This window comes from Seriola aureovittata, chromosome 20 (genome assembly GCF_021018895.1).
Source record: "Seriola aureovittata isolate HTS-2021-v1 ecotype China chromosome 20, ASM2101889v1, whole genome shotgun sequence".
NCBI lineage: Eukaryota > Metazoa > Chordata > Actinopteri > Carangiformes > Carangidae > Seriola > Seriola aureovittata.
In genome coordinates, this window is record NC_079383.1 from 20277903 (window position 1) to 20305106 (window position 27204).

General features: G+C 41.3%; 2 protein-coding genes across 4 annotated transcripts in view; both read left to right on the top strand.

Moving 5' to 3' along the window:
- The window catches only part of myo3a (myosin IIIA), a 52172-nt gene extending 51153 nt beyond the window's left edge, over window positions 1-1019 (top strand). For all 3 annotated transcript variants that reach the window (XM_056365117.1, XM_056365114.1, XM_056365116.1), the window contains one exon: window positions 311-1019. In XM_056365117.1, the coding sequence (XP_056221092.1) occupies window positions 311-434 (124 nt within the window). In that variant the 3' untranslated portion in view covers window positions 435-1019. The remainder of the gene's footprint in view (window positions 1-310) is intronic.
- Window positions 1020-2212: 1193 nt separating this feature from the next.
- On the top strand, window positions 2213-19138 carry gad2 (glutamate decarboxylase 2). Its single transcript, XM_056364792.1, has 16 exons — window positions 2213-2997; window positions 3323-3385; window positions 3620-3763; window positions 4393-4626; window positions 6001-6091; window positions 6937-7049; window positions 7612-7727; window positions 8247-8326; window positions 8750-8804; window positions 8917-9033; window positions 10178-10242; window positions 10339-10417; window positions 10513-10662; window positions 11183-11290; window positions 13167-13256; window positions 14887-19138. The coding sequence occupies exons 1-16, from the start codon at window positions 2922-2924 to the stop codon at window positions 15058-15060; spliced, it is 1755 nt and encodes a 584-aa protein (XP_056220767.1). The 5' UTR covers window positions 2213-2921; the 3' UTR covers window positions 15061-19138.
- The last annotated feature ends 8066 nt before the right edge of the window (window positions 19139-27204 follow it).

The following is a 27204-nucleotide window of genomic DNA, read 5'->3' on the forward strand; positions in this document are numbered from 1 at the left end:
GATTAGCTTTCTGCTCCACAAGAAAAAGGGCCACACTTACATTTCACTTTCCACTCGGTCAAAAGAAAGAAGAGAGTAACAAATCCAAGTCTGAATTTCATCTGTTTTCTCTCTGTGTCTGGCCAGTGCCTCAGACAGGCCCACGCACATGATGAATGACCCCAGAAGATGATAAACAATATGAAATCTTTCTCCTGAACATGAATCTTTTCATCTCCTTCCTCAGTCTCTTCCCCGTTCTACTTCTTTTTAAAACTTTCTTTCTGCTGAATTTCACTGTTCTCTCTCTCTCTCTCTCTCTCCCCTGTAGTGTCGACATGCGCTCCGTTCCCAGAATGCCCTCCACCGATAGACGGGCTGAGGAGAACCCGTACGACTTCAGACACCTGCTGAGGAAGACCTCGCAGAGACGAAGGCTCATCAAACAGTACTGAACACTGGACTGAACTTCACCTTTTTTTCAAGCATCACACACACACACACACACACACACACGCCATGTTGACAGTGGATCATCAAATATCGTTGATTCATGATTCGTCACAGCTTCTTTTTAAAACCTTGTGAAACTGTTTAGTTAGGGGGAAATAAAAGGCACCGACTGCACTGATTTAATGCAGCATAGACAGGATGACGGCACGTGTAAATAATAAAATGCTCCGCCCCTTTAAACTTGCTGTAAATTAAAGTTTTATTTATGTAATTTGTAAACTAGACGTTGCTATTTTTTGCTTATTTCACTGTATCAACTTCCTTTCCTTTTTGGCTATTGTGTGTGTGAGGTTGAACATATCCATTTTAAACACCAGATGTGATTTTATAATGAATATAGATCATGTAAATATGCAGGTCCTGCGCTCACACTTGACCACTTTGCGTTTTCAGTCCGTTCTGATGAGCGCATCTTTGGGAAATCGGCCTCAGTGTTGTCATGTTGTAAGAAATTGTACATTGTTTTCTCTGCTGTGATCACCTGGTTTTGTTCATTTCAAAATAAAACATCATCAAATTCCCTCTGATGTTGCCTCCGTGCAACACGATATCCCTCCTCCTTAACTCATATTCTTTTGCTTTTTCTTTTTTTTTAAACTGTAAATATTTCAATTTTGTTGAGTAAAAATAACGTTCAAGATATCAGCAGGGGCAAACAGAATCAGCTGTGTCATGTTTATCAAAACCACACTAGTAAATTCCTCTTCGTGTCATCCTCTTTTTCTTTGGGATTCAACCTCTGACCTTTAAGTGGCATTTTAGAGGAGGAAACCCCCACAGGGAGTGTTGGGGTGACTGCACACACTGGCCCAAAAACCACACGCACAACCGCATAAATCCTGACTCAAAAAAACAAGAGAGCAGCAGGGATATGCTCCAGTTTTCCCATCATCCAGTAGGTGGATAATATATATATATATGATATTTAATATATATATTTTTTTTACTTTAGATCTTTAGAGAAAAATATTAATATATAAAGGGAAAATCCAAAACTACACCAAAGGCTGAACCCATTAAAGAGAACAACACATACTGTAACTCCATATACAAATATTAAGGTTTTGCCAAAAGGGGTTCTGGTTATTTTAATCACTATTTTTGGCATGACATGGTTGGTGGTGATTGCCTCCATGAATCATAACAGATGTGGCTCAGTGTAGTTTTCATGCCTAGAGGCTGCATTTGCTCTCATTCTTGAATAAACGACTAAATAAATAAAAAGAAAATTTGCAGAAGGTGACTGGTGGATTTTAATGTGATATATAATGTGAGGAAATAGGTTATGATATATCCAAAATATCCAAAGTCTACAAACCAGGGTCCATTCAACAACAACAACAACAACAAAAAAGCAGATTTAAGGAGTATGTTCGTTTTATTAATGGATGAAATGTTAAGTAAGAACAAAACCCCACAGTAAGTAAAACTCAAAACTACTATAAAATAGTTTTAGAGAAACGCGCCTCAGCACCGACGAGAAGAGACCCGTGCGCGAGCTCTTTCCTCCTCGCCGCCCCGCTGCTTCCTCCACCGGAGGCGGGCAATTAGAGCAGCCGGTCTCCAAGAAATAGGTCTGCGATTTGCCGGGCAGATGAATTGGTTGGCATTCACTGTCTGCATGGAGGCAGTGAAGTTCAGCAGCAGCAGAAGCAGCAGCAGCAGCGCGCATGCAGGGGGTGGGGGTGGATGGGTTGGGTTGGAGGGGGGGGGGCAAAATGTTAGGGGATGTTTGAAGCCTATGTATATGGAGTCACGACGTACGACGCAACGCAGTTCGTCATGACCTGAAGTGAATCACGACAGGATTTCTACAGTGACGTGAAATTTAGGTTACATGCAATTAGGCATGGCTGAGCCCGCGCGCTGCATATTCACCAGCAGCTAAAACAAAAAACAAAAAAACAACCTCTTCCTGGTTTTTGCGCTTCTTCTTCTTTTTCTTTTTTTATAATGTAAACTGTATATTTCTTTTCCCGCCCTGAACTTGCTCAGACTATCTTACAATCTGTTTTTTTTTTCTTTTTTCTTTCTATGAAGTGCGGAGAGCGGCTGCATGCGCTCTGCGTGGACGCGCTGACAGGAGTGCGCCGGTGAAGTGGAGCGCGTTTGCGGATTTCTCTTTGGAAGACGCCGCTTCATGCTTCGTGCACCTGTGGACGCCTGCACACGCTCACACCAACAGGACACCTTTTTTTAAAAAAAAATATATATTTCTTAAATTGTTTTTTCCTTCTTCATATCCACGAGCCGTTTTATTTTTAGGGGCTCTCTCCAGCTGCATAAAGCGCTGTGTCGGATGCACGGCGGGATTTTAAGCAGCCTGGTCAGATTCAGCACCACATCAGCTTTGAACGGCTCCCTGTCGCCGCGTGTGGATGGGCTCTGTCGGTCTCCGTGTCTCGTGCAGCTCCTAACTACCGGCAACAATGGCATCACACGGTTTTTGGTCTCTTGGCGGAGATAATACTGGGGCCAATACCGGGAGTCAAAGCCCCAGTACGCGTGAGTGGCTTTATTTTTATTTATTTTTTTGTCTTCATGGAAGCGGGCGCAGCGCTGTATTTCCCCGCGCATTGTCTGCAAAGCCCGCGTGCCTTGTTTTTTGTTTTTTGTTTGGTGTTAACATGATGCCACCGAATCAACCAAGCAGGCCTGCTGTATTTACAGTCACACTCACAGGGTTGTTTTTGATTCCAAGTTGCATGTTTTTTCCATCTTAAAGTTGGGACTGAACCCTCATCATCCTCCCCCATTTCCCCCCTCTCTCTCTCTCTCTCTCTCTCTCTCTCTCTCTCTCTCTGTCTCTCTCTCTCTCTCTCTCTTCCAGCCAGGGCTTGGTGCCAAGCGGCGGCCCAGAAATTATCCGGAGGAATTGGATCGAAATTATGTGGTATGTTGGTTCACACAGGGAGTGAGGCTGCGGAGGGGAGGGGAGGGGAAGGGGGGGGACGGCGAGCGTTGATAGATGGATGGAGGGCTATTTGGGCGACGCTCCTTTTTATCCCCATCATTATAGGCTATATTTATTGAACCTGGCCTCGACGGTAGAGTAATAACAATCATAGTAATAAACAGAGAGGAAAAAAAAAAAAATATCTCAATGCTGTTTTGTGGTTTTCCAAAGCGCTGCTCAATGTCGGGGAGGTGGAGAAACCCGGCGAGTCGGCCGCCAAGCAGCCGCCGCAGACGACTGCCTCCAACTGCGGCTGCAACAAATCCTGCAACTGCACCAAAGCTGGCGTCGCCTTCTCCGACCTCTATTCAACAGGTACAAACACCAGACACACATGGACGGGCTTCATTTATTCAGTGTAATAAAAAAGAAAAAAAAGACACATATACACACAAATAAGTCATTGTTTTTAAATAAATGAAAATTAGCAGCAGAAGCATTTTGCAAATCTTTATTTTTTTCTTTCTAACGTTGATTTAAACGCGATTTTTCTTTCTTTATTCGTTCCCACCTGCATTGAAATACATGTTCAATATGAGAAATGAAATATAAAACAGCCCACAGAACACGTGTGTGCACGGATGGGATAATTATCTGTGATCTACACATCTGGATTGATCAGATTGAGTGATTTTATGAGGAATATTTTGGAGTATTTCGGAGGGGTCACCTTCAACAAAATTTGATCTGTTGAGCTTCGCAGAGGGAAAAAAAAATCACCTGAGCTGTTAAAATAATAAAAAACACTCGTGTTTTGGTGTAATTCTACATGTGTAGGCCTGTGGGATCATTTCACAGCTAAACTCGTCTCGTGGCCTACAAATCTGCATTTTAATGATGCATGAAAACAGCTTTTTTTTTATTCCCACTGATGCACGAGTCCAAGTCCAGAAACATGAATCTTTATTTATTTATTTTTCTTTTTAATTTGTTTTTTTTCTCAGACCTGTTACCTGCCATGGACGGTGACACCAAAACAATGACCTTCCTGCAGGAAGTGGTGGATATTTTACTGGCCTACATCGTGGAGTCTTTCGACCGGGATACCAAAGTGATTGATTTTCACTATCCAAACGAGCTGCTGCAGATGAACAACTGGGAGCTGCAGGAGGAGCCCGCGACTCTGGATGATATCTTGATCAGCTGTCGCGCGACCCTGAAATACGCCATCAAGACAGGTAGGCCTGGCTCTCAGTTTCTGATAGAAGCTACTTATATATATATGGCCTGCTTATTTTAAACGCGCAAAATCCACTTAAATAATTCCTACTTTAACACATAGATATAAAAATACCCCCCCCCTTTTTTTTTTTTTTTTAAAAGCTGCATCTTGTAGGTGCACGAGGCCTAGACTCAGGCCTGCTGTATATGTCTAACTAGAAGCTTCAAATATCATTATATTGAATATGTAAAAGAATGTAAATGGTAATAACACAGAGATGTTGCAACACCTAGACTAATGACATAATAATGATAATAAAAATAATAATTAATAATAACATGCACTGAAGTTTGAATTGGCAAATCAAAAAAGGTTTTCGAATGACTTTTCTGTAGAAGGATATCCTCCAAAACTGCACATAGTGAAGACAGAATAAAACAAAGAAACTAAGAGAAAATAATCTGCTTTAAAAAAAGAAAGAAAAAAAAAGGGGGGGGTAAAAAATGATAAATGATGCCTATGTAAAAAAGAAAAAATCAGGCTGGAAGTTGTCCTTGTTTTCCTCCTCCTGACCATCAGACCAATAAACGCAGTGACGCAGTAAATCTGGTTCACCAAGTGGGAGATAATAGGCTAATAACCTGCCTTCATGGGTCCATTATTCTCTGCTGACTGACACAGGCAGGAGGAGATTTACAGCCACAGCACAGCAAAGACCCCCCCCCCCCCCAAAAAAAAGACCAAACAACAAACAAACAACAAACAAACATATATTCATCTTTTTAGAAACGTTTTACACACTAATTTATAAGCAGTTTATAAACAATAACCACATTATAGTGTAGTTGTTAGCAGATTTATTATTGTGCAGAATTTATAACTTCTCCTATGAAAACATGTTCAATATTATTACGTGTGTTTTACTATATTATCATGTTTATGCAGCAGCCACAGGACTTATGTTTATATACTGCTCCTAAATGTTGAATTTAAGGGGTTAGAGAGAAATGTTATGTTGCATATTCTCTATGACGTAAAATACATGAGAAATTCAGATAGGCAGCCATCATGAATCAGACTTTGACGTCACCTATTTTTAAAAAAGAGTCCATATTGAATTCATTTCAGAAGCTGTGTTATTCGTAAATTCCTCCATTAAACCACGTCACAGCAAATCTTCTCATCATTTCTCAAAACGATTTAAAAACGTCACTGCAGCTGCATTTCTCTCCTCCAATTAAAGTGTTTCCATGATGACAGTTTCTTTTTGCACAAACGCACAAAAAGCACTTTTTCAATTTTTCCTGAAACCAAGATAAAAAATAAATTAATAAAAACTCCCACATTTCACACTCTTATTATTTATTTTTTTTTACTCCTTGTCATTCAGCCCACCCCAGGTACTTCAATCAGCTCTCTACAGGATTAGACATGGTTGGCCTGGCAGCCGATTGGCTAACGTCCACCGCCAACACCAACATGTAAGTGTGCTGCCTGCTTCGTCGTGATTTTAAATGATCATGACAATGAATTCCATTTCCGGTCCGTCCGCCTGCTCTCTGCTCTGTGTCTGCGCCGGCTGATAGCAGCCTGTTTTTTTTTTTTCTTTCCACTCAATCATGGCAAATGAAAAGGGTGAAATGAAAGACAGACCCCCCCCTCTCTCCCTCCACCCCCCCCCATCACTTTCCCCCAACTGCACCCCTCCCATCTCTGCTGCCTTTTATCCCTCCTCCCTCACCTCCATTCTCCCATGGGGGATTCAAGGGGAGAAAATTAGCTCTGAAATTAAATTCAGACTAATCTGGAGCTAATTTCAGTGTGTGTGTGTGTGTGTGTGTGTGTGTGTGTGTTTTTGGGGTGATAAACTCAGCGAGCGTCAGTCTTGGCAATGGAAACCTCATGTTGACACTTGGGTTTTTGAATTTACTGCAGCTAATACACCATGTAGTCTACTAATAGAAAAAATATCAGGAGGCACGTACTGGAAATGTGGAAATGTACTTTTTTATTTAATGCAGCAGGGATGTTGAAAATGTGCAACGGAGAGCGTCACATGTAGGAAAACAAATTATTTAACTGTTATTCATTTGTATTAATTTTTTGTTTCAGAAGCATCACTGCAATAGAAGATCTTCCACATTTTTAGCTTCAAAAATAATATTTTATCCTTCCAGATTTTTTTTAAATCTTCCATCAATTTCATCTCTAAATCTGTCCTGAGTAAAAAGACTATTTTGCACTGATGAGTCATGGCACATTTTTTGTGTAGCCCCACCCCCTTCACCCAACTCCATGTGATGTGATGTCCCCTTGTGTAACGCAGGTTCACCTATGAGGTGGCGCCCGTCTTTGTGCTGCTGGAATACGTCAGTCTGAAGAAGATGAGGGAGATCATTGGTTGGCCCGACGGCCGAGGAGATGGCATTTTCTCCCCTGGTACGTACGTTTGTATGTGAAGGCGTCGCCAACCCCCCCCACCCACCCACCCCCTCTGTTTCACTGAAAATGGAACTGCCTTGTATAAGTGTGTGTGTGTGTGTGTGTGCTGTAATGTGTCAATTTGCATTTTGATGGTATAAATGGAACTCATTTCAAAGCCAATTAGCATAAAATAATTTTCATTTTCCAACTTATAAGCCCCCTCCCTCCCTCCCTCCCTCCTCTCCACAATCTTTACTTTCTCCCATGCGTTTCTGGTTGTCACATGATGAGGAGGAGCAGTGATTGGAGAATTTAATGACAGACTGTGATTGGCTGTGACATTGTGGTGCCATCGCCTCATGCGCTGTAAACAGAGGATTTCATTGTCGTCGTTGCATCGTCTGTTTTTCTTCATCTTAAAAACATGCAACGCACGTTTCTCTGTGCCGCTTAAAAAAAAACCCTGCGTCACTCCCGTGAGACTTCAGCCAGTTGAGGCTGTGACGTGGGGGGGCTGACACTGACTGACTTGACTGCCCGAGTGGCTGTAAATCACTGAGCCCTGTCTGTCCTCTAGGTGGTGCTATTTCTAACATGTACGCCATGCTGTTGGCCCGCTTCAAGATGTTCCCTGAAGTGAAGGAGAAAGGAATGTCATCTGTTCCCAGACTGGTGGCCTTCACGTCTGAACACGTAGGCATCTGTGCTCCCATATTTCCACCCTGCATTATCAATGTGTGTCTTAAAGGATCAAATAATAAACTCTGATCGCTACGGGAAACACAACCAGATGTCAAAGATCTTCTTCTCCAGCGCAGGAATAACAGAAAATGTCATGTAGCTACAGTAGTGGTGGCTGTGCTCGATGTGTGTGTGTGTGTGTGTGTGTGTGTGTGTGTGTGTGTGTGTGTATTTAAAAGTGACTTTCACACCAGCGGTGCTGATATGAAGCTGACATTATGTGTGTCAGACGCAAAAGGACAGCGGGTGACTGGTGCGTCTGTCACATTACAGTCGGTTTTATGTCACTTCCTTCATCTTTAAAGGACATTTGAAAGACGCTGTGAGGAAAAAAAAAACTTTAAATAACATTATTATAATTATTTTTACATATTTATAGATTTCTTTTCTTCCCCTCCTTTGATCTCTGCTGTCTTACACATATTTAAACATGATCTCCCTTTCATTTTCTTTTTCTTTTTTATCTTTCAGAGCCATTTTTCAATCAAAAAAGGTGCAGCAGCTCTCGGCATTGGGACTGAGAGTGTGATCTGCATCAAAGCAGATGAAAGGTAAAGTCGGACTTTTATCTGAGCCTTTTTTAAAAATGAAAAGTAAAACATTAGAAGTCAATATATGAATTCCGTACTTTGGTTTTTCCGTTTGTTTCGGAGGCATTGTAGCAGCTGTAGTCACGTCTGAGAAGTGTATGTTTAAAACAACGTGTTGTTAAAGATTAAGCAAGTATATAAAGTAGAGCCTACATGACGCCCTCTCTCAACTTTCAGATGTCTTTGTGAAAAAGTGTTTACACGTTGATGCATCCGTTATTACTTTAACAATGTCGTATATAATGACATATCGCTCACAGGGGCCATTTATTCCAGAAGGATTACTTCAACCTTTTGTGCTTAAAGTACATTTTGCTCATAATATTTCTGATGAATTCACAAACAAGTCAAGACGCAACTGAATATTGATTTTCATTCACGCAGTGGTAAAATGATCCCAGCCGACCTTGAGAGGAGAATACTGGAGGCCAAACAGAAGGTAACGTGATAACGCCTGTAACACTGCTCTGGTGTTGCTTCGTTATATCTGCACCAGCAGCTGCGATATGTGCGCTCATGTTTTTGTTTTTGTTTTTTGTGCGTTGACGCAGGGGTTCGTACCTTTCTTTGTGAGCGCGACTGCCGGAACGACGGTGTACGGGGCCTTTGACCCTCTCATCGCCATTTCTGACATCTGCAAGAAGTACAACATCTGGATGCACGTGGACGTGAGTAAGATAAGAAGACCTCAACGTGTGGAGAGAAATCAACATTTCCCTCCGTCACCCAGGAGGCATTTTAGTGAAGAAATACACAGAAATACGGAGCTTGCCAGTGAGTTTGACAAATCTATTATGTCTGTCTCGCCTCTAACTGCTTTCAGTTGACCCAGATAGGAGCTAGCCATTTCCTATCTAACACTGGAGATTAGAAAAAGTGGAACAGAGGCTGTAAATCATCTCCTCCCCTGACTTTGCCATGATGGCCTCTCTCACTGAAGGAGCTCTATCTATTAATGAAGGTGATTTAGTCCTGACAGGGGGACACATCTATTAAGAGGCATAGATGGCCTTGTCTGTCGTTCCTCAAGCAGCTGAGATGGAGGGAAAAAACATATCCTGCTTTTAGAGTATTTGCGGCTCCTGCTGCTTCTGACGGCGCATGTGGATTGTGTGTATGTGTGTGTTCGCGGATGCAGCTCACTTCACGAAACGTGTGTTTTGCGGCCTCCTGAAGCTGCAAGCCGGCGACGTTTGCATCAGTGTTTAGAATAAAGATGCCGACGTTAGTTCTGCAAAAGAAAGACATAAGAATCAGCATCTCTCCAAAGCCTCTGATGGAGTTCAGATCATTATGCAAAACCAAAAGTCCTAAAATAAATATAATAGAAGAAGAAGAAGAAAAAAAACAGATTTAAAAGCAGTTTAAAGGTTGTACAACATTGGGGAGGAGATATAACAGAACAATGCGACAGTAGAATGAGATAAAACAGCCTAAAATGATTAAATGAATCAATAAAATCAACAAGAGAATGGCTAAATATGATAAAAGATTTAAGAAGTAAGAAGAAGAAAATAACGTTTTTGTGAATAGTTTATTGCAGGTTATGGAGAAAACATCTCATATAAAAAAGCCATAAGTGTCTCCATTACATAGTTTGTCCACTAGAGAGCACTGGCAAAATGTCCTATACAGTCTATATTGTGTTCACAGTTTCATTAAACAAACAAAGGCCACAGCTTTAATAAAAGTTTACCATCAAGCTGAAACTGTAGGTGCGTGATGTTCAAGTGCAGACGGACCCAAACGCAACACCTTTGAGTTGTTATTTACAGTGTCACATGGATGATTAACTCGTGTCTGTCCTGTTAGGGCGCGTGGGGAGGGAGTCTCCTCATGTCCAGGAGACACAGGTGGAAGCTGGACGGAGTTGAGAGGCAAGTGTCTTTGTAATAAAAGCTGTGGAAGAAGCTCAGGAGAGTTTTTAAAATAATGATGCATGACGGTTGTTTTTTTGTTGTTGTTATCTGCAGAGCTAATTCAGTAACATGGAACCCACACAAAATGATGTCAGTCCCTCTGCAGTGTTCTGCCCTGCTGGTCAGAGAGGAGGTACAGCGCACGTGTCCTCTTGGTTTCCGCTCAGGTGTTAATTTGCGGCTCGTTACCTCGGCTCTAATCGCTCTGAATCTCAATCCCCTCGGCAGGGTCTGATGCAGAACTGCAACCAGATGCACGCCTGCTACCTGTTCCAGCAGGACAAACACTACGACCTGTCCTACGACACCGGGGACAAGGCGCTGCAGTGTGGACGCCACGTGGACATCTTCAAGCTGTGGCTCATGTGGAGGGCCAAGGTGAGGGGAAAACGCTGGTGGTCACGCCTTCGAGAGCGAGGTTAGGTTGTTGTGTGACGTCAGCCTTTTTATGTTCAGAGATAACCAACAGCAACCCACCGCTATTTGCAAAGGTAGTGATGTCATTTTACGAGAACCAATGTGCAGGAGTTAATGTGATATTTTGATATTGCCCTAAGAGGCAGGTGGGTTTTTTTCCACTTGCCTTCAGGGCTTCCGTAGTTTTGTTTTCTAAGATGCTAAAGTTGGAAGATCAATATTTCAAAAACCTTAAAAACTTCATGATACTAATGTCACAAGTTGCACAAACACCTTCAGTTTCTTCTGAACATAATATTTATGAGGATAAACACATGACTGAACATATAATCTGTATTTACCTGTATTTACCATTTAAATAAAAACTATACACAGTAACAGATCAAGGATTGAAAGAAAGCAAACTTTAGGGAAATTACTCGTTAACGAAAAAGAGAGAAAAACAAACAGCTTTAACACATTTGAATGATTTCTTGGACAGGGCACCATTGGGTTCGAGGCTCAGATCGACAAGTGTCTGGAGCTGTCCGAGTACCTCTACAATAAGATCAAGGACCGAGAAGGATACGAGATGGTCTTTGACGGGAAAGTACGTTCATATTTAACTTTTCTCTCTCTCTCTCTCTCTCTCACTCTCTCTCTCTCTCTCTCTATCTCTCTCTCCACACGAGGATAATTCATCCACAGCCACATAATCAGAGAGAAGTGGCGAACATTAGTCCGTGTTGCTCCTTTCACTTCAGTGTACTCCGTGTCATTATGGGTGACTTGATTGGCACGCGGGGTGCTCTTGCTTTGTGTTGGATGAATGCCATTTTTACCTCTAGCTGCCAGTATAATGTGCTGCTATTATGCTTAATGAATAGCATAACGGCCTGTAATTGCTCATCTGCATATGAATAGTATGATGTCTGAAATATCCTCCGCCGAGCAGAACTACAACAACAAAAACATATGCCGGCATGACGGGGTTATTAAGCTAAAAACTCTTTTATAATAGGAGCGCTTGGACACCCAGAGACATTTCTAGTGAACGTTCCTGAGTGTTTTCCAGGGTTATTGTTTTTACTCGCTGAGCTACAAAAGGCTAAGAGCATCATAACACAGAGGGTGACGGGGAAAAAGCAGAGTCCTGTGGGCATCTACCCAGGTGTTCCCTTGTCAGCGCTGCCCATTAAGCCTTTACATCAATCTGATGCTGAATATACTGCCACCCGAACCAGCCCCGGCTGTATAAAAGAGGCTGGTGTGCATCGCTAGTCAGCTGTTGGTAATGAACGCTTTCCCCCACTGGCAGGCAGCTCGGCTCCAGACGCCAAAAATGAAAGAACAGAGCTGAGAGGTGCTTTCAGCCACAGAGAGAGCGGGTTATCTGAGCATCAGGCAGGCTACCTGTCTGACGCCTGGAAACACCCAATGGATTTTCTTTTTCTTTTTTCTTTTCTTTTTTTGTTTTGAGATGTGAATTGCTATTTTCATTTTCTTGCTTGGTGAGATGGATGGGCGTCTGTCACGTATAGCGTTTTGTGATTTGAAGGAATCTGTAGGATTTCAGGCAAAGATGGCTTTACTTTTTTTTTTTTAATTTAAATGACACGGCTGTGTGCACAGGTATGTGTATTTACCACACGTATGTTTATGTGTATGTAATGTATGGCGTGTGCATAGGGCTGGGTGGTGTGTTTGATTAATAACAATTCTCCAATACTGCTGTATATCACGATAGAGGAAATCTATACGAAATCATATAACATATATGTGTTTATTACTGTATCAATCAATCAAGCTTTATTTCTATAGCACTTTTCATACAGGTTAGTGCAGTTCGAAGTGTAATATGTAATATGGGTTTGTGTGATTGTAGCATCTCCTAGCTTAAAGCTGCATTACTACTAGATGACGCTGACGTGAGCAGCGGGACTCAATCAGAACATTAAAGCTGCAGCTGTAGAAACAGTAAAATAGTATAATAGTAAAGTAGTTTGTAAACACAGAGCTGCAGAGTCATTTGATGCATTTTAGGTACAAAAATGTTGATTAAAGCAGCTTTAAATATTTAACTAATTCTAATTACAATGTGCTTTAAATGAAGAAGTCACGATCTACTCTAATTTCTATGTGATTATAGCATCTTTGACATTATTCTGATAGCTTGAGTATGTTTATCTATACTGAGTCCCATTAAATATGCCACGACCACTGGGGGGCACCACACATAGCGGCTTTCATTTTAAAGAGAGAGAACTCTTTAAAAACAGCAATCATCCCCTCATGCTATGATTCCAGTTAAAGTCAGCAACATTTAATTATTTCCTCGGCTCCCGACACGTGCACATTTTTGCTTTCCTGTTACTCTGGCGGTTTACTCCTCTCATCTCTCGTCGCCTGTGTGTGTGTGTGTGTGTGTGTGTGTGTGTGTGTGTGTGTGTGTGTGTGTGTGTGTGTGTGTGTGTGTGCCCCTGCAGCCTCAGCACACCAATGTCTGCTTCTGGTACCTCCCTCCCGGGATCCGCTACATGGAGGACAAAGAGGAGAGGAAGAAACACTTGCACAAGGTGGGTGAGCAGCGATAAGAAGCCAAGGCTGCGGTATCACGTTCCCGTAACAAATCTTTTTTATTTCTATCCAGCTTGACCGTTACATGTCCTCCCCATTAGGGACGCTCAGGATTTGGGGGGAAAAAAAAACTTTGTGACAGTCTTGAAACAGTTTCGACTTGTCAGGGAGGAAGGATATCACGTGCCAGACTCAGAGGGAGTGAGGCTGTTCAGTCAGCTAAAGTGACGGCCGTTCAGAGGAGCCCAAAGCAGCAGCGGGGGCCTACTAATTGACAATTAGGACAAACAGATGGTGTGCGTGCCTGCCATACAAAAGAGCTCTCCCCTCTCTGATTTCCTTCTGTAAAACCATCAACCTATAAATCGTTACCATCTTTGTCATAATCCTTCAGAGGGAGAGGTTCTCCTTTTGTTTTTCTGAGTCTGATTGAAAGAGCACCGCGGTCACGCTTCACTGGCCCGGGTGTTCGGCCAGCTCGCTCTTTTCCACAGACACCAAGATGGAGGGATGATGTAACGCTGCTGGATTAGCACTTTGCCGGGGAAAAAAAAGTCCAAACTTGAAGGAGCTTTCCTCAATTTCCACATGGCCTTTTGACGACTCTTTTCCGAAAGAGACGAGGAAGAACTGGGAAACGGTCAGGAAGACTGAAAAAAATCTGCAGCTGCTGATTGATTATTTGAGAGAACCTGCAGACGCAGCCAGCTGCAGCGGGACACGTGCAAGAGATTTAGAGGAAATGACTGATTATGTGATGAGAAGTATAGAGCGTGAGCCGCAGCGCTGCAGCGTCTATATACACGGCTAACTACTTCTGCAGACTGTTATTGTACAACTGAAACTGAAAGCCAACTTCTGCTCCTCCAGGAGTTTTTTTTTTTTTTTTAAGTTTCTCCTATTTTTCAACTTCATATCCTCAAATGTATTAAAACTCTTTCTACATTATACTGGATTTTGAGATTATGAGTCACAGTTAAGCTAAACCCTTAAGCCAAAGCTGCAGTAACGTGTCATCTTAAGTTACTGAATCTTATGTGCATATGCATGAAGTTGATTAGGGGCTGCAATACTGCACCAAGTGCGGTAATTTCTACTTTCTAACTTGCTTTTTACATATATCACCAAAATAACATACACAAGCCGCAGGAGGATATTTCAGAGACACTTATTTTGAAGTGTTTTTCCTCAGTAAAACGTCTTAATAGGTCGGTGTTGCTGAGAGTTGAAACTTGTAATTGAATCTGCCACAGCTCGTCACAGCACAGAATCCACTCCGCCATCAAGACACTGCTGAGCACCGAATAAATGACTGTCACTGCTCCCTGAAGATAACCTCTCAGCTCAGCAGCAGCAGCAGCAGCAGGGACTGCGTGTTCCCGGCTGGTGTCAGATGTAGACGTCAAACTACATGCAGCAGCTTCAGACTGATAGTCTGAGGGGAAGATGGTACAAGTTTAGTTGCTGAAAAAGAAAACCAAAAAGAAAAAAGAGAAAATACAACCGTTCTTTCCGAAACTAGAAGTGCAAAAAAAAATGACAACAAATACATTTTTTATCTTTTAAAATGTATGATTGTGCTCCTCTGAAGCAGCGTTAACTCCTGCTGAATGTATCGGCTCTTTCCAGGTGGCCCCGGTGATTAAAGCCAGGATGATGGAGTACGGGACGACCATGGTCAGCTACCAGCCGCAGGGGGACAAGGTCAACTTTTTCCGCATGGTGATCTCGAACCCCGCTGCTACCTTCGAGGACATCGACTTTCTTATCGAGGAGATTGAACGACTCGGCCAAGATCTATAAGACTCGTCTCACCAAGTCCTCCTGTACTCCCCCCACCCCCCCCTTGACGGATGAATTGTTTGTCGTGAATGTACTGGTAAACTTTTTCTTTTCTTTTCTCTCTCTCTTTCCTGCAAAGTCACATATTTAAGAGTATATTTGAGAAAAAAAAAAAAGATCTACAGATATATCCATATATTATGTATTGTAGCTTTGCCGTGGACCGACTTGGTCCAAAGCTATGTAAAAGTGCTTCTGTCTGCTTTTCCTATAGTGCAGTAGACCCCAGAGTAGTGTAAGTGATGTAACTTTATATGTACTTTTTGTGATATGAAATGCTTGTGCAATAGGTCGATGAGGAGGAGTTTGTTTTCAAATCATTTTCTCATTTGCCGGGTCTGTTGTTAAGTGCCAAATGTGGTTGTGTTCTATTGTAACTTTCAATTTTAAACTTCTGGTTTAAAACTTAAAACTTAAGAAAAAAAAAAGAAGCACTTCACCTTACCTCAGCTTAATCAACTGCCTTCTAACATCTGCACATAGTCCTTTCAAGCAGTGATTTTTCGGGACGAATTCTCATACAGTATACCAGCACATGTTGAAAAAAACCACCCGCAACCAGAGCAGGCTGCTGTATGGATTTGGAGATATTTACAAGAAAGTTACAGCAAAGTCAACTCCAAGCATGAATGAAGGCATGTTGGTCCACCATGCATCACCTTGGCCTTTGAGGCTTGTTCGATCCAGTTTTGTTTGTTGTGTCACCAGCTGTATGCAGAGATCAAAACGGAGCACCATTTCCAACCAAGGCTGTATATTTAGCTGTGCTGAGTGTGCTTTACGTGTCATAATGAGGATAATCAGCGCTTCAGAGGTAACGTTAAGTTACAATCCTTGAGATTTTCTCCGGCGGAGTTCGCCTTTCCCGTTGGGGATTCGAATTGCATTCCCTCGCACACATGGGTTCAGTGGAAAAACGCAGCAAACACAAACTATAGAAAAGAAGACTAAAGATGTCGAGTGTTCACTTTTAATCGTATGCAGAAGACAATTTGATCATGAGGTCAGTATTATTTCTAATGACGGCCCTCTTTAGCCTTCTTTTTTAAGGCGCAATAAATACTCTCAGCCCGGGGTTTGTACACAGGCGGCGTCATGGAGTGCTGCAGGAATGAGTTGTTAAAAACCTGGAAATAAGTTAGCTTTTCTTATTTTAGTATCTTGTCTTTCTGAACCAAACATAGAAGTATCATGACCTTTTTTTTGACACAGATTTTATTTTTTGCAATAATGGGGAAAAAAAAATCCCATTGGCTTTTAGTCGAGGTAACCAGGGTGATGCTAACTTCCAGGTTGCTAACTTCCCTGCAGTGCACTATGAAGAGAGCTGAACACCTTGCTCCAAGAAGCCGCCACATGCACAATGTGTGAGTGTTTTATGGCCTTCAGGAAAAACGTAGTTCATCTCTCCACAGCCATTGTTTTAGTAGTTTTAGGACCAGTGGGCATCAAAAGACCTGTAGTACCGACTGTGGCCACTAGTGTCCACTATTATCAAGACGCTCTTGTCTCCAAATCAACCAGGACTAAAAATCTTAATGATTCTAACTTTAAATGAACAAACCTCTCATATGTAGTTCTTACGTAGAGAGGCCATGTTTTTGGAAGAGCACTTACTGAAAGATCGAGGATCTTGAGAAACCGGGAGCGGGGCAATAATTGTTTTATTTGGATATAGGAACGTCACCAGATTTGCAGCTACTGCATACCTGACATCACTTGCACTAAATCATCTGCAGGAGGAGGAGGAGCATCCCTTAGCATTGCAACTGAGATTTCTTCTGTAATTCATTCACAAGCAATATTCGAGTATGGGTCCAATCTGTATACCCTGCAAAATATCAAAAAGGAACGGTGAATTCAAGTGTACAATAGTTAACAATAATCAAGTCTCCAGACCAAATGCACAGTAGTTAGCAAAAAAAAAGAAAAGTAAAAACATGCTTACTGTAGGCAGGTTAGTTGATGGATCGTGAACCCTGATTTCACACGCAGAGGTTCTGTAGCATTTTCATTAGAACACGTTAGAAAAGCACAATTTGCTCAACATGGTCGGTCAGTGTACAATCACTTTTGATCATAAATTGTAAATAGTATTTCAAGATGTCCTAAGTACATATCTTTGTGTATACATACGTGTATATAAGACATATAACCAGAGACTATTTGTGAGGTAAAGTTATTCATATTTTCTCTATCTCCGATATAGATTAACTTGTATTTTCATCCTGTTAGTCCAAAAAGGCTTTTTCTTTTCTTTTCTTTCTGTATGTGTGTACGTACGTACGTATGTATGTATGTATGTGTGTGTGTGTGTGTGTGTGTGTATGTCACACACGCGGTTCGGTTTGTGACTCTTCTAGCTATTTCAAAGAAAATGTGTTTCAGGGACTGGCTTTAAAGAAACTGACAGATTTCACCTTGAAACACTCGCGAGTCTCACTCACAGAGACGAACAGTGAGACTCAGGCGTGTGGATTTTAAATGTATATGCAAAGCCATTTTGACTCTGAAGCCCTGTGTGTGTTTTTCTGTGCACAAGTGATACTTGACGGTATGTGCCAACGTGTACCTTAGTGTGTTTGTAACTGTGTTGCCTTAGTATAAATTTGCCAGTATTGTCTAGTCTCCTCCGACGGGGAGGTCGTGCACTTTAGAGTAAAAACACATGACCTAATAACGTGCAATGTCCAATGGTTGTTCATAAGTTGATGTTTAAAAAAATTCTACTCAAAAAAAAGAAAAAGAAAATGTAACCTAAGCTCTTTGGTCTGAATGTGTCATGAATCAGGGGTCTGTTGGAAGATGAAAGCATTTGATTTATTTTACTTTTGGCAGTTTGTTGATATAAAGCTTCTTGTTTAACCGTCTTACATCCCAACAGAGAGTAGCCAAGAGTTTTAAAAGTTTAAAGCTCCTATATTAACCCCCCCCACCCCCCCCCCCCCCCCCCCCCCCCAAATAAAATTGGCGTACCACACTGTGACACAGACAACATCAGATTTATTAACAGCGACAAAGGAATCTCACTGTGGTAGTCTCGGAAAGCCAGACATTTCGTATCTCTTGCTGCTGCTGCTAGACTTGCTTCCTTTGCACGTGCATGCGATGCCTTGCCTATCCAGCTTGTTTGATATTCAATCTCCTCTATATCTATTTATATATATTTATATATACATATATACAGTACGTGTAGCACCTGTAATTAGCTTTAGTGTCCGATGTATAGCCTAGCCTGTAGATTTAGTGCACTGTCGCTCTAGCCTTTACGTGTGATATCTGTGTCTTGGGCTTCCTGTAAAAGTTTTCTCCGTGCCGCACAGCATGCTAACCTCGCCTAGCATTGTATACCTCTCCGCGCTTGATCTGACTATCTCTTTCCTCTGTCTTTTCTCTTCTGCTTGAAGACTGTCGCTGCTCAGAACGTAGAGTATTATATCTATATGTGTGTAGTCCCTCAGCATGTCTCTCTCTCTCTCTCTCTCTTTCTGAAAGCTGTTCTCTGCTTCCGCACCTGTACGACCCTTTTCTCTCTTTCTCTTCCGCTTCGCCCTCTCTGGTAGCAGTGACAACGTATAATCCTCGAACCGCTTTCCTCCAAACGTTTTTCTCTTGGCTACCCGCTGTCGTTCTGTTTGTGTGTCTGAGACGGTTTGTTGGCTCGTGTCATGGTGCCATTAGCGTCAATGTTTTTGGTTTGGTTTGACCAAGGCCCCTCCTGGACTCTATGGGATGTATGAGAAAGAGATTTAGGTTTGATTGTCCAAAAGCTTGTGTAATGCAGGTGTTGTTGGCCTTTTAACACAGAAACGAAGAAAAAAATGTACCCTGGTTTCTTGCTTACAGGAAATATTGTTTGTTTATGAGAGCAATTAAAACCCCTAGTACTCAGAGTGCAGTTCATTCTCACTAAATATGGTGCAATTTTGAATCATATATTCTGCAAACTGCTGTGCTCGCTTCTCTCAAACATTCATTTGTCCTGAACTATATGTTACTCTTGGGAAAATAGAAATAAATATTGTCAAAACAAAGATGATTTGAATCTGTTTTTTTTTTCTTCTTCCTTTGTTATGCTTCACATATCACAACCTCAAAAAAAAAAAACCACTTCATACATTTCTGCCTGTCATGGGACACGTGAACAGAAATAAAGTTTAACTGGTTACATAACACGGTGAGAAAAAGTCCTCGAACTGCAAAAGTGGGACATGAAAAGTGCCACTTTGAGAGCGCACTACAAGGTAAGGACGTTTCAGCGCTTATGTAATATTTTACTGACCCCCAGGATCATTGTTTTACTGCCTTTTCGCTTTTAAATGTAAAAAGCAATGCAGACCACCCACACTGCTTGTGTATAATCGAGTACAAACATATTTCATAACCCTGTAGCCAATAATCTTTGTGAAGCTTACTTATATTTTGCTTTATAAAAGAAGATACTGCCTTTAAAAAAATAATATATTATTATCTGTGCCCCTCCAGTGGAAAATATCATATATATTTTTTTAACAGCATCACTGGCAGGTTACTAACTTCTCTCTAGGTGGCACTGCTCCCCCACAGTTTTCTGTTAAAGGAGCAACAGGGAGTGTGTTTTTTTAAGTTTTTTTTTTAACGCATGTACAGCAAATGTGGCTGGAATCTTTGGCAAATAAAATTTTTTTTCCATTATTGTCTCAATGACTTGTTATTTTTACATTTCCCTCTTAATCATTTCTGATTGCAACATCCTTTTAAGTCCGAATGAAAGAAGAAAAAGATGAAAAAAGACATCCCGAAGTATGTGAAAGGCTCCCAGATGGTTTAGCTCATCTTTCCCTCTCATACACATACTGATAAAGAGGAAGCTATCACAAGGAAATAACCCGCCATCTCTCTTGACAAACACTTGACCCACAGCCAGACTGAGAATTGCCCTATTTGTTTATTTAAGTGACATAAAGACCCTGATAAGACAATGAAATGTGCGTTTTAAACGAAACATCTGGGGTGCACACACACCACCTTCATCTGCGTCTGACTGAAGGCGCTCTGAGGAAATGGATGGTTTTGACATTACAAATATGACATGTAATCACAGTTAGTAACTGTTTCCACACGCCAGTGTGGAGTGTGTTTGCATGATGTGCTCCATCGCAGGCAATAATCAGTCTCCAAACACCTGATCAATCCACAGCAGAATGTGCACAGTAAGAGGAAAACTGGTTCTGCATATTAACAGCGTCAGACCCCAGTGCTGCCTCACTGCTGAGCCTGGTGTAGATATTATTTTAGCATGTAATCTGGTTGACGTCTGTACCTAATGTTCTTCCTGTGTAGCTATACTGTTTTTAGGTTATGGCTACCATGTTACAATGTTTTCCTGTGCACCTCTTCAACAGCTAGATGGATATTTGTACATCTGGTATATATATATATATATATATACATATGTATATATATATTTTTTTTTTTACATGCTTTATCTGATAAATGTTTTTTTCTGGTGGGCTCTAACGGCTGCAATGTTCATCACATTTAACAATAAGAAACATCTGACAGAATGGAAAAGGATTAGATGCTCGTGTTTATGGTTTAACCGTTTGGAAGCATGAATGTACCCAACAAAGTCAATGGCAATTTGCTTGTTAGATTTGTTAGATTTTTTTCTGGTGGTAGTTAAATACACAAAGTACAAAGATTCATAGTTTTAAATGGTGACCAATTTGTCATTTTGGTTGAAGGCAACTTAGCTAACAAATTTGAACCATGAACAGACGAACCGTTAAAGAATAAAAATAAATACATTACAATGATCTTTGAAAATTGGAAGGTAACTGTGGTCATTTTAATCCCAAAACGTCTATTATGTCACATCTGTGCTGTGCAATGAAAACATTAAAGAAATAACCAGCACAGAACACATACATTGACATACAGTATACACGTGCACACACGGAGTCATTACTGTATGTGAGCCATCCTCCTTCACAGCCCACTTGGGTTTTTATGATGCGCCGTCCTTGCTGCAGGGCTACACAGAGGCAAAATGACTTGTCAGCTCATCCTCCATTAATTATCATCAAGGAATTACCTATGTGTACTCTTGACATCACTTTTTAGATTCTTCTGTCATGAGACTTCCAAATTAATTTCAATCAACCTTGACATGCTGCCTCTGCGGGCCGTTATCTCCCTGACAAGCCAATCGCTCTTCCACAGAGTCTAAATATTTTCATCACTCACAGATTAAGAATTAACTCAAAGAAAAATACGTATAATGATTAAATGGCCAGGTCTGGCATTTCTCAGAGATTCGCCCGGCAAGGTTTCATCCTCTCAGTGATCAGAGATGTTCCCGTGTGAGCAGTTTATCAGCAGCGTCACCTGGATGATCTGCTCAGCGTCTGCAGCGACCCGGACCATGTGGAGCATATCACAGGACTTGTAAAGGCCCAAGCACTCTAATCCTACATGTGATTACACAAGGAAGAGAAAAAGCTGCTCAATCCAAACACACGGGACGCAGATAGGAGAAATGTAGCGAACATGTCATAAAGTTTAAGGCGGCAAAGTTACTCTTCTCTCAGACTTGGCAGTAATTTACAAGCAAAAACCAACAGATGGTAAAATCAGGGTGGCTGGCTTGAGAGAGGCTCACCAAAGCATTTTGACAGAAAGGCCAAAAGGATTCTCATGCTCCTATAAACAACTGAAGTCTTCCTGAAAACAGACCTTTGTGTGTGTGTGTGTTAGGCGCATAAGCCAAACCAGATGTTGGTTTCTGTTGGAATTGGTGGCGTTCACCTCGTAGTCCTCGGAGTCGTACTCCTCCTGAACTCTGCCTCTGTCCCTAATGCCAACCCAGAAGCTGGTGGGTCATCTGTTAGTGTTTGGTTTCACTCTGACACCGCTCAGCTGACACATGAAAGCCTCGTCACCTGAGGGGAGAGTCCGCATGCTTGGCTGACAGCAGAAGTCACGAACACACATTTTTTGTTGTTGTTACTTATCAGCTGTGCAGCCAAGAGTTTGCCACCAAGCATTGATTTGTTGGTTTAGTGGTCAAAAGAGAAAGGCGTCCAAGTTTAAAGCTGCTCTAATCAATATTTTTAATTTAACAATCACCAAATGACTGTGTAATGTGAAAGGGGCCGCTTGTAGCGACAATCCCACTGAGAATCAACACCAGACTCAGCTCTGTGAGGCATTTCAGTGTGTTTCAGCTCATTGTTTTGGTTTTAAGGCCCACAAACACAAGTGTTTTCATTCACTCTGACTAGCTCTCACAGTGAAGTTTCCAGACACAGTGGGCAGCTCATTTAAATGGAAAACCTCTGACACATGGACACAAGTAGCAAACATACATAAATGTTGTGTTTATGCAACTTGTTGCAACCAAAAATAAATGCCAATAGAGAAAAAAAACGTCCCATTTCTTCGTCTTGAACTTTTATTTTTATGATGTAAAGCACTTTGTGATTTTTAAAAAGAAATCTGTGACAGATGCTATATAAATATACGTTTACTTATTGGTTTATTCCAGTTTGGGTTGTATTTTGGTAGTTTGGGCTGCAAAATGTAAAACTGTTTATAATTAACTTCCTGGTTCATCTTTGACTAATATTTTCTGTATCTGTATACAGAATATTTTCCCATGCAATGAGGATTTATTGATATTTCAGAATTTTTTTTCTTCCAGTTTTACCTACATATTAATTGGTTTAGATAATCTCATCAATCTGTTACCTGGCTGACTGGCAGGGTTAAAACATGGACGACCCCCCCCCCAAAGGCGGTAAAAACAACAGTCTGGGGGGGGGGTTACAAAATCTAGATATCTTTCTTACCTGTAATTATAACTATTAGAAAATATTTCCCATATTCATACTTGGAAGAATATTGTGATACGATTTCAAACACCCCTAAAGTGGGCCGTGCCATTTCCTTACTCTGACGTTAAATCTGACTTTCCGTACTCGCGCCAGTGGCTCGCGCTGCGTCTCTGCCCCCGTGCGACAGCGATGGTAATGTAAGTGACAGTAATAAACTATCCAGGTGGTTTAATAAACTTTACCGTCTTACCCACACAGTTTCTGAATGAGACTGTGTGAAGTATTTACAGATGGACGCTGACGTTATCTTGTTTCTAACTTTTGCCGGAAGTTAGTTTAGCTAACTAATGTTAGCTAGCTGATAGCGCCCATTCATTTCCAATGTTAGCTTGTCATTTAATTACCTATATGTAATGTTAGCTAACACTGGTGCTCAGTCACTAACAGTGAGACAGTGGGAATTAGTTGTTGTAGAGATAAGTTTTGAGATGAGTTTATTATTTATATTAATAGTATTTTGTGTGGCTGTTGTGCCTTAGTTACTCTTTTACCTTTTGGGTATTAGGTTTTTAAGAAACACCCTCTTTGTTGTTGACCTTTTACACATAATTCATATGTTTCTCACTTCTGAATTAATGGAAAAGATAGGATTCACTCCAGCTTAGGCTTTTGAGACAATAGACTGAGTCCTATCTTTTCCATAATGTTGGTTTTGGGACCAGTACAGGACACTATATGGGATGTTGAATGAGATGATGTGGACTGTTTAGAGTATTGTGGTCTGTGTCTTTAATGTTAGTCAGGCATCTGGGTAGATGCTGTACACATCTACCCAGTTCTTTGTTAGGTTCATAGTGTTTCTGGCTCTGCTACATCATCGTGTGGGTCCGTATTTGAGTGGAATTGATGTTCTGCTGTTGGTGTTTGTGTGTGTGGGTCTGATGTGCTGGCAGTTTTACTCTTGAATACTTTGTTGGTGAGCCCTGACTACAAAAGTTGTTGTATGGTACATGCTTCATGAGCTGGTGTTATCGATTTGATTCATCATCATCTCAATCTCTATCTCAAAACACTATTCAACAATCCAACAAAATGTTCAACATTGACATCAGTGACATCATACTATTTGCTTCCTGTTTCCTAGCGACAGTGAACAATTTCTTTTTTTAACCATGACCTCAGTTATTACTACTCTTAGCTAAGTGGTTTCTTGTTTCAACCATGACAACAAAGGTCCCCTAACCTAAATAAAGCAGTGATTTAAAATTTTTGCAAATGGCTTTGAAAAGCACTGACAGATGATGTTGTCCTGGTGATAGTGCACTTACAAATCAACGTGCAGTTACAAAAGACTGTTTCTGTAGTTTTGGTTGAAGCCTGCTAATCACCACATCCATGCCTGCTGGGCTCCATCTGCTTCTATACTATAAATACTAGACTACTACACTTTTGTTAAAGACTACAAATGAAACTCTTACTGCAGTGGCACTTTCTGTGTTGTTGTCTATGTGGCTGTTGAGCCCACTTTGTTAGTCAGACTTAGTCATACTCATTAGCTCTTGTGACTTCACTGTGCACCCTGTCTGCTACCTACCTACACACACACACACACACACACACACACACACACACACACAGCACTCTGCTCAACTTATTTTGGTACATGGAGAGTCATTTGTATGGATGCATTCAGTGAGATAGTTAATCTGTAAGCGCCTGCTGGAGAAAGCAATTAACCTCATGGACCACCGGGGAGTTGATATGAGTGAGAGAGCATCTCTCCGCCGTTTAAATATACACCAGAGGGACTTGCTAGCTCTTTGTCAGCCAACCTATTATTCATCATCAGCACTTTAAATGGCCTCTTCATGAAGACAGCAAGACAGGTCTCACTCTCTTTTACATATACATATGTATACTGTACACAAGCACACACACAGCCACACACACACACACACACACACACACACACACACACACACACACACACACAGGTATTTATTTCCACACCCAGACTGACTGATCCCATGGCTCTGGAGTTTCAGATTGCCCTTGACGCAGAAATGATTAAGGTCAGCTAAAGAACAAGAAAATTAAATGCTGCATTCCTGGTGATCAGGGAATTTACCAGACACTGGAGGGAACTATGCAGAGCCCTTGCCAAGTCTGGAACAGGGACATAGAGCATGTCCAGCATGATTATATTCAATGCCAGTACAGGTTTCTCTCGGCCAAAGTATCCTACAGAAAGCAGGATTTGCACAAGAAACTGTTTTCTTTTTAGAGTATTTCTTCTTCCGGCTCGATGATATAAATCTTAGGAATATAAAGGAGATTTTGTGTAGCAACTTATTTAAGTTTGTCGGACTGAGAACCCTTTCACAGGCTGTTCAATATGAATCCCACTCTTGTGTTTGTGGCTACTGACCTGCCAGCTCATTCCCTCATGCATCAGTAACCTCTCTAATGAGGAGAGAAACACCGGCACAGATGGACGGAGGAGGGGAGGAGATTGCGACAGATGAGGGGATGATGGAGAATTTGTGATGAAACGAAGAGTGAGAAACTACCAGTTTAGAGATGTGGATGCAACACGGACGTCCAGACACATTTAGGAAAGTCACTTATTAGATTTCTTAGTTAAGTGGGGAAATAAGCACAGCGCACATAAACCCACCCCCGTTCTCTCAACTCCAGAGGTGCATTTAAAAACCTCTTGGAGGAAACGTCATCTAGAGTCTCGCCAGGTCAATGATGTGGTCTCATACTTCTGCCTTGATCACAATATCGAGTCATTCAATGAGTTAATGCACATGGTTTTAAGTTTTTGGCATTATAGCTTAAAAGAAAGATGAAAACTTTGATCAAAATATGGCCACACCTATAAAAAACATTAGGGATTTTTGGCTATTTAGAAGATACTTAGCACACAAAAGTTGGTACCAAATTTTAACAGTGCTGAACTGGTTTCCAGCCGTGTAATTTAATGTTGCAGGATGAAGACATTTCAAACTGTGCAATGGATTTAATTTCCCCTACTTAGACAATTTGATGTGATTTATTCTCTGAAGAAACCATCAATCTGGATTAGAAAAAAAAAAAAAAAATCAACATCCTCATCACAAATTTTCTTCACACCCCATAGAGTACCACTGTAACACACAGCGTGGAGGTTTGCAGCATCAAACCTGACCACATGGCCTCAACATTTCCCTGTAGACAAGAGGCCTTGGCTCTTACAGTAACATCCGCTTCTGATTAAAGCGAGCCTGTCTCTGGCTTTGTCCTTTTTGAGTCAACATCGCAGCAGACAGGGGCCAGGTTTGGGTTAGGAAGGTGTTCACCTCGACCACAAATCACTGCGACTGATGTGTCCATTAACGTGACACCATGTTGTATTTTCTTCAGCAAACATGAACTAATGAGGCAGATACTCATTCAGACAAACATAAAAAAGCGGTGATGTTATACGTGCTGGATAAATTAGTTGTTGAAACAGTTGTGCTTTTGGAATCGTCACAGATTTCTGTTCTGTTAGAGGAACTTCCTCGCATGCCATTGACTGTTTGAGTGAACTCCAAACACAAAAACCCTCAGAAAGCAAATAAACTCACAACAGATGCACTGTGGTGATGAAAGATGTCTCTCTGTGTTGCCACACATACACTAGCATGCAAGTCTGTGGCCCATCCAACTGCATGGCACCTTTTTCTGTCTTGACATCACAAGATTTTCTGAATTGAATTTCTGAAACCTGAAATTCTTTGGTTAGACTATGTTGACTGTGGCGTCTGATCTTGGGTCTCATGTTTATTTGTGAAAGATGAACACAGAAAATGCAGAATTAGTATGCTTCTCTTTTAAAGCTGCTATAATCTTTATTTTAATGGATCACATGAAAGCACCAAATGGCAGACAAAGGTAACAGTGGAGCATTTGGCAACTAAAGAGATATTTTCTTACGGTAGACACCAAAAAAAGATTGGATTTTGGATTGGACTGGATTCACATTCACCAGGTGCCCAGAAACACGACTCCTAAGGAATGATAATGCTGCTGTAGTCTGTATCTGCTGAATGTTTGAAAGGGCAACTGTTTGCTAACAACTTTGCCACATGAGAAATCACTTAAAAGGAGGGACCAAAAAATCAGCTTTTGCAGTTTTAAGTGTGTAAATGATCAATAAAAACTATGTTTGTGCACTAAAATCATTTAAAACAGTATCAAAAGATGTTTTGGCCAGTAGTAGGCGGCACCGTGTCACATGGGTTTCTTATCCTGCCAACGG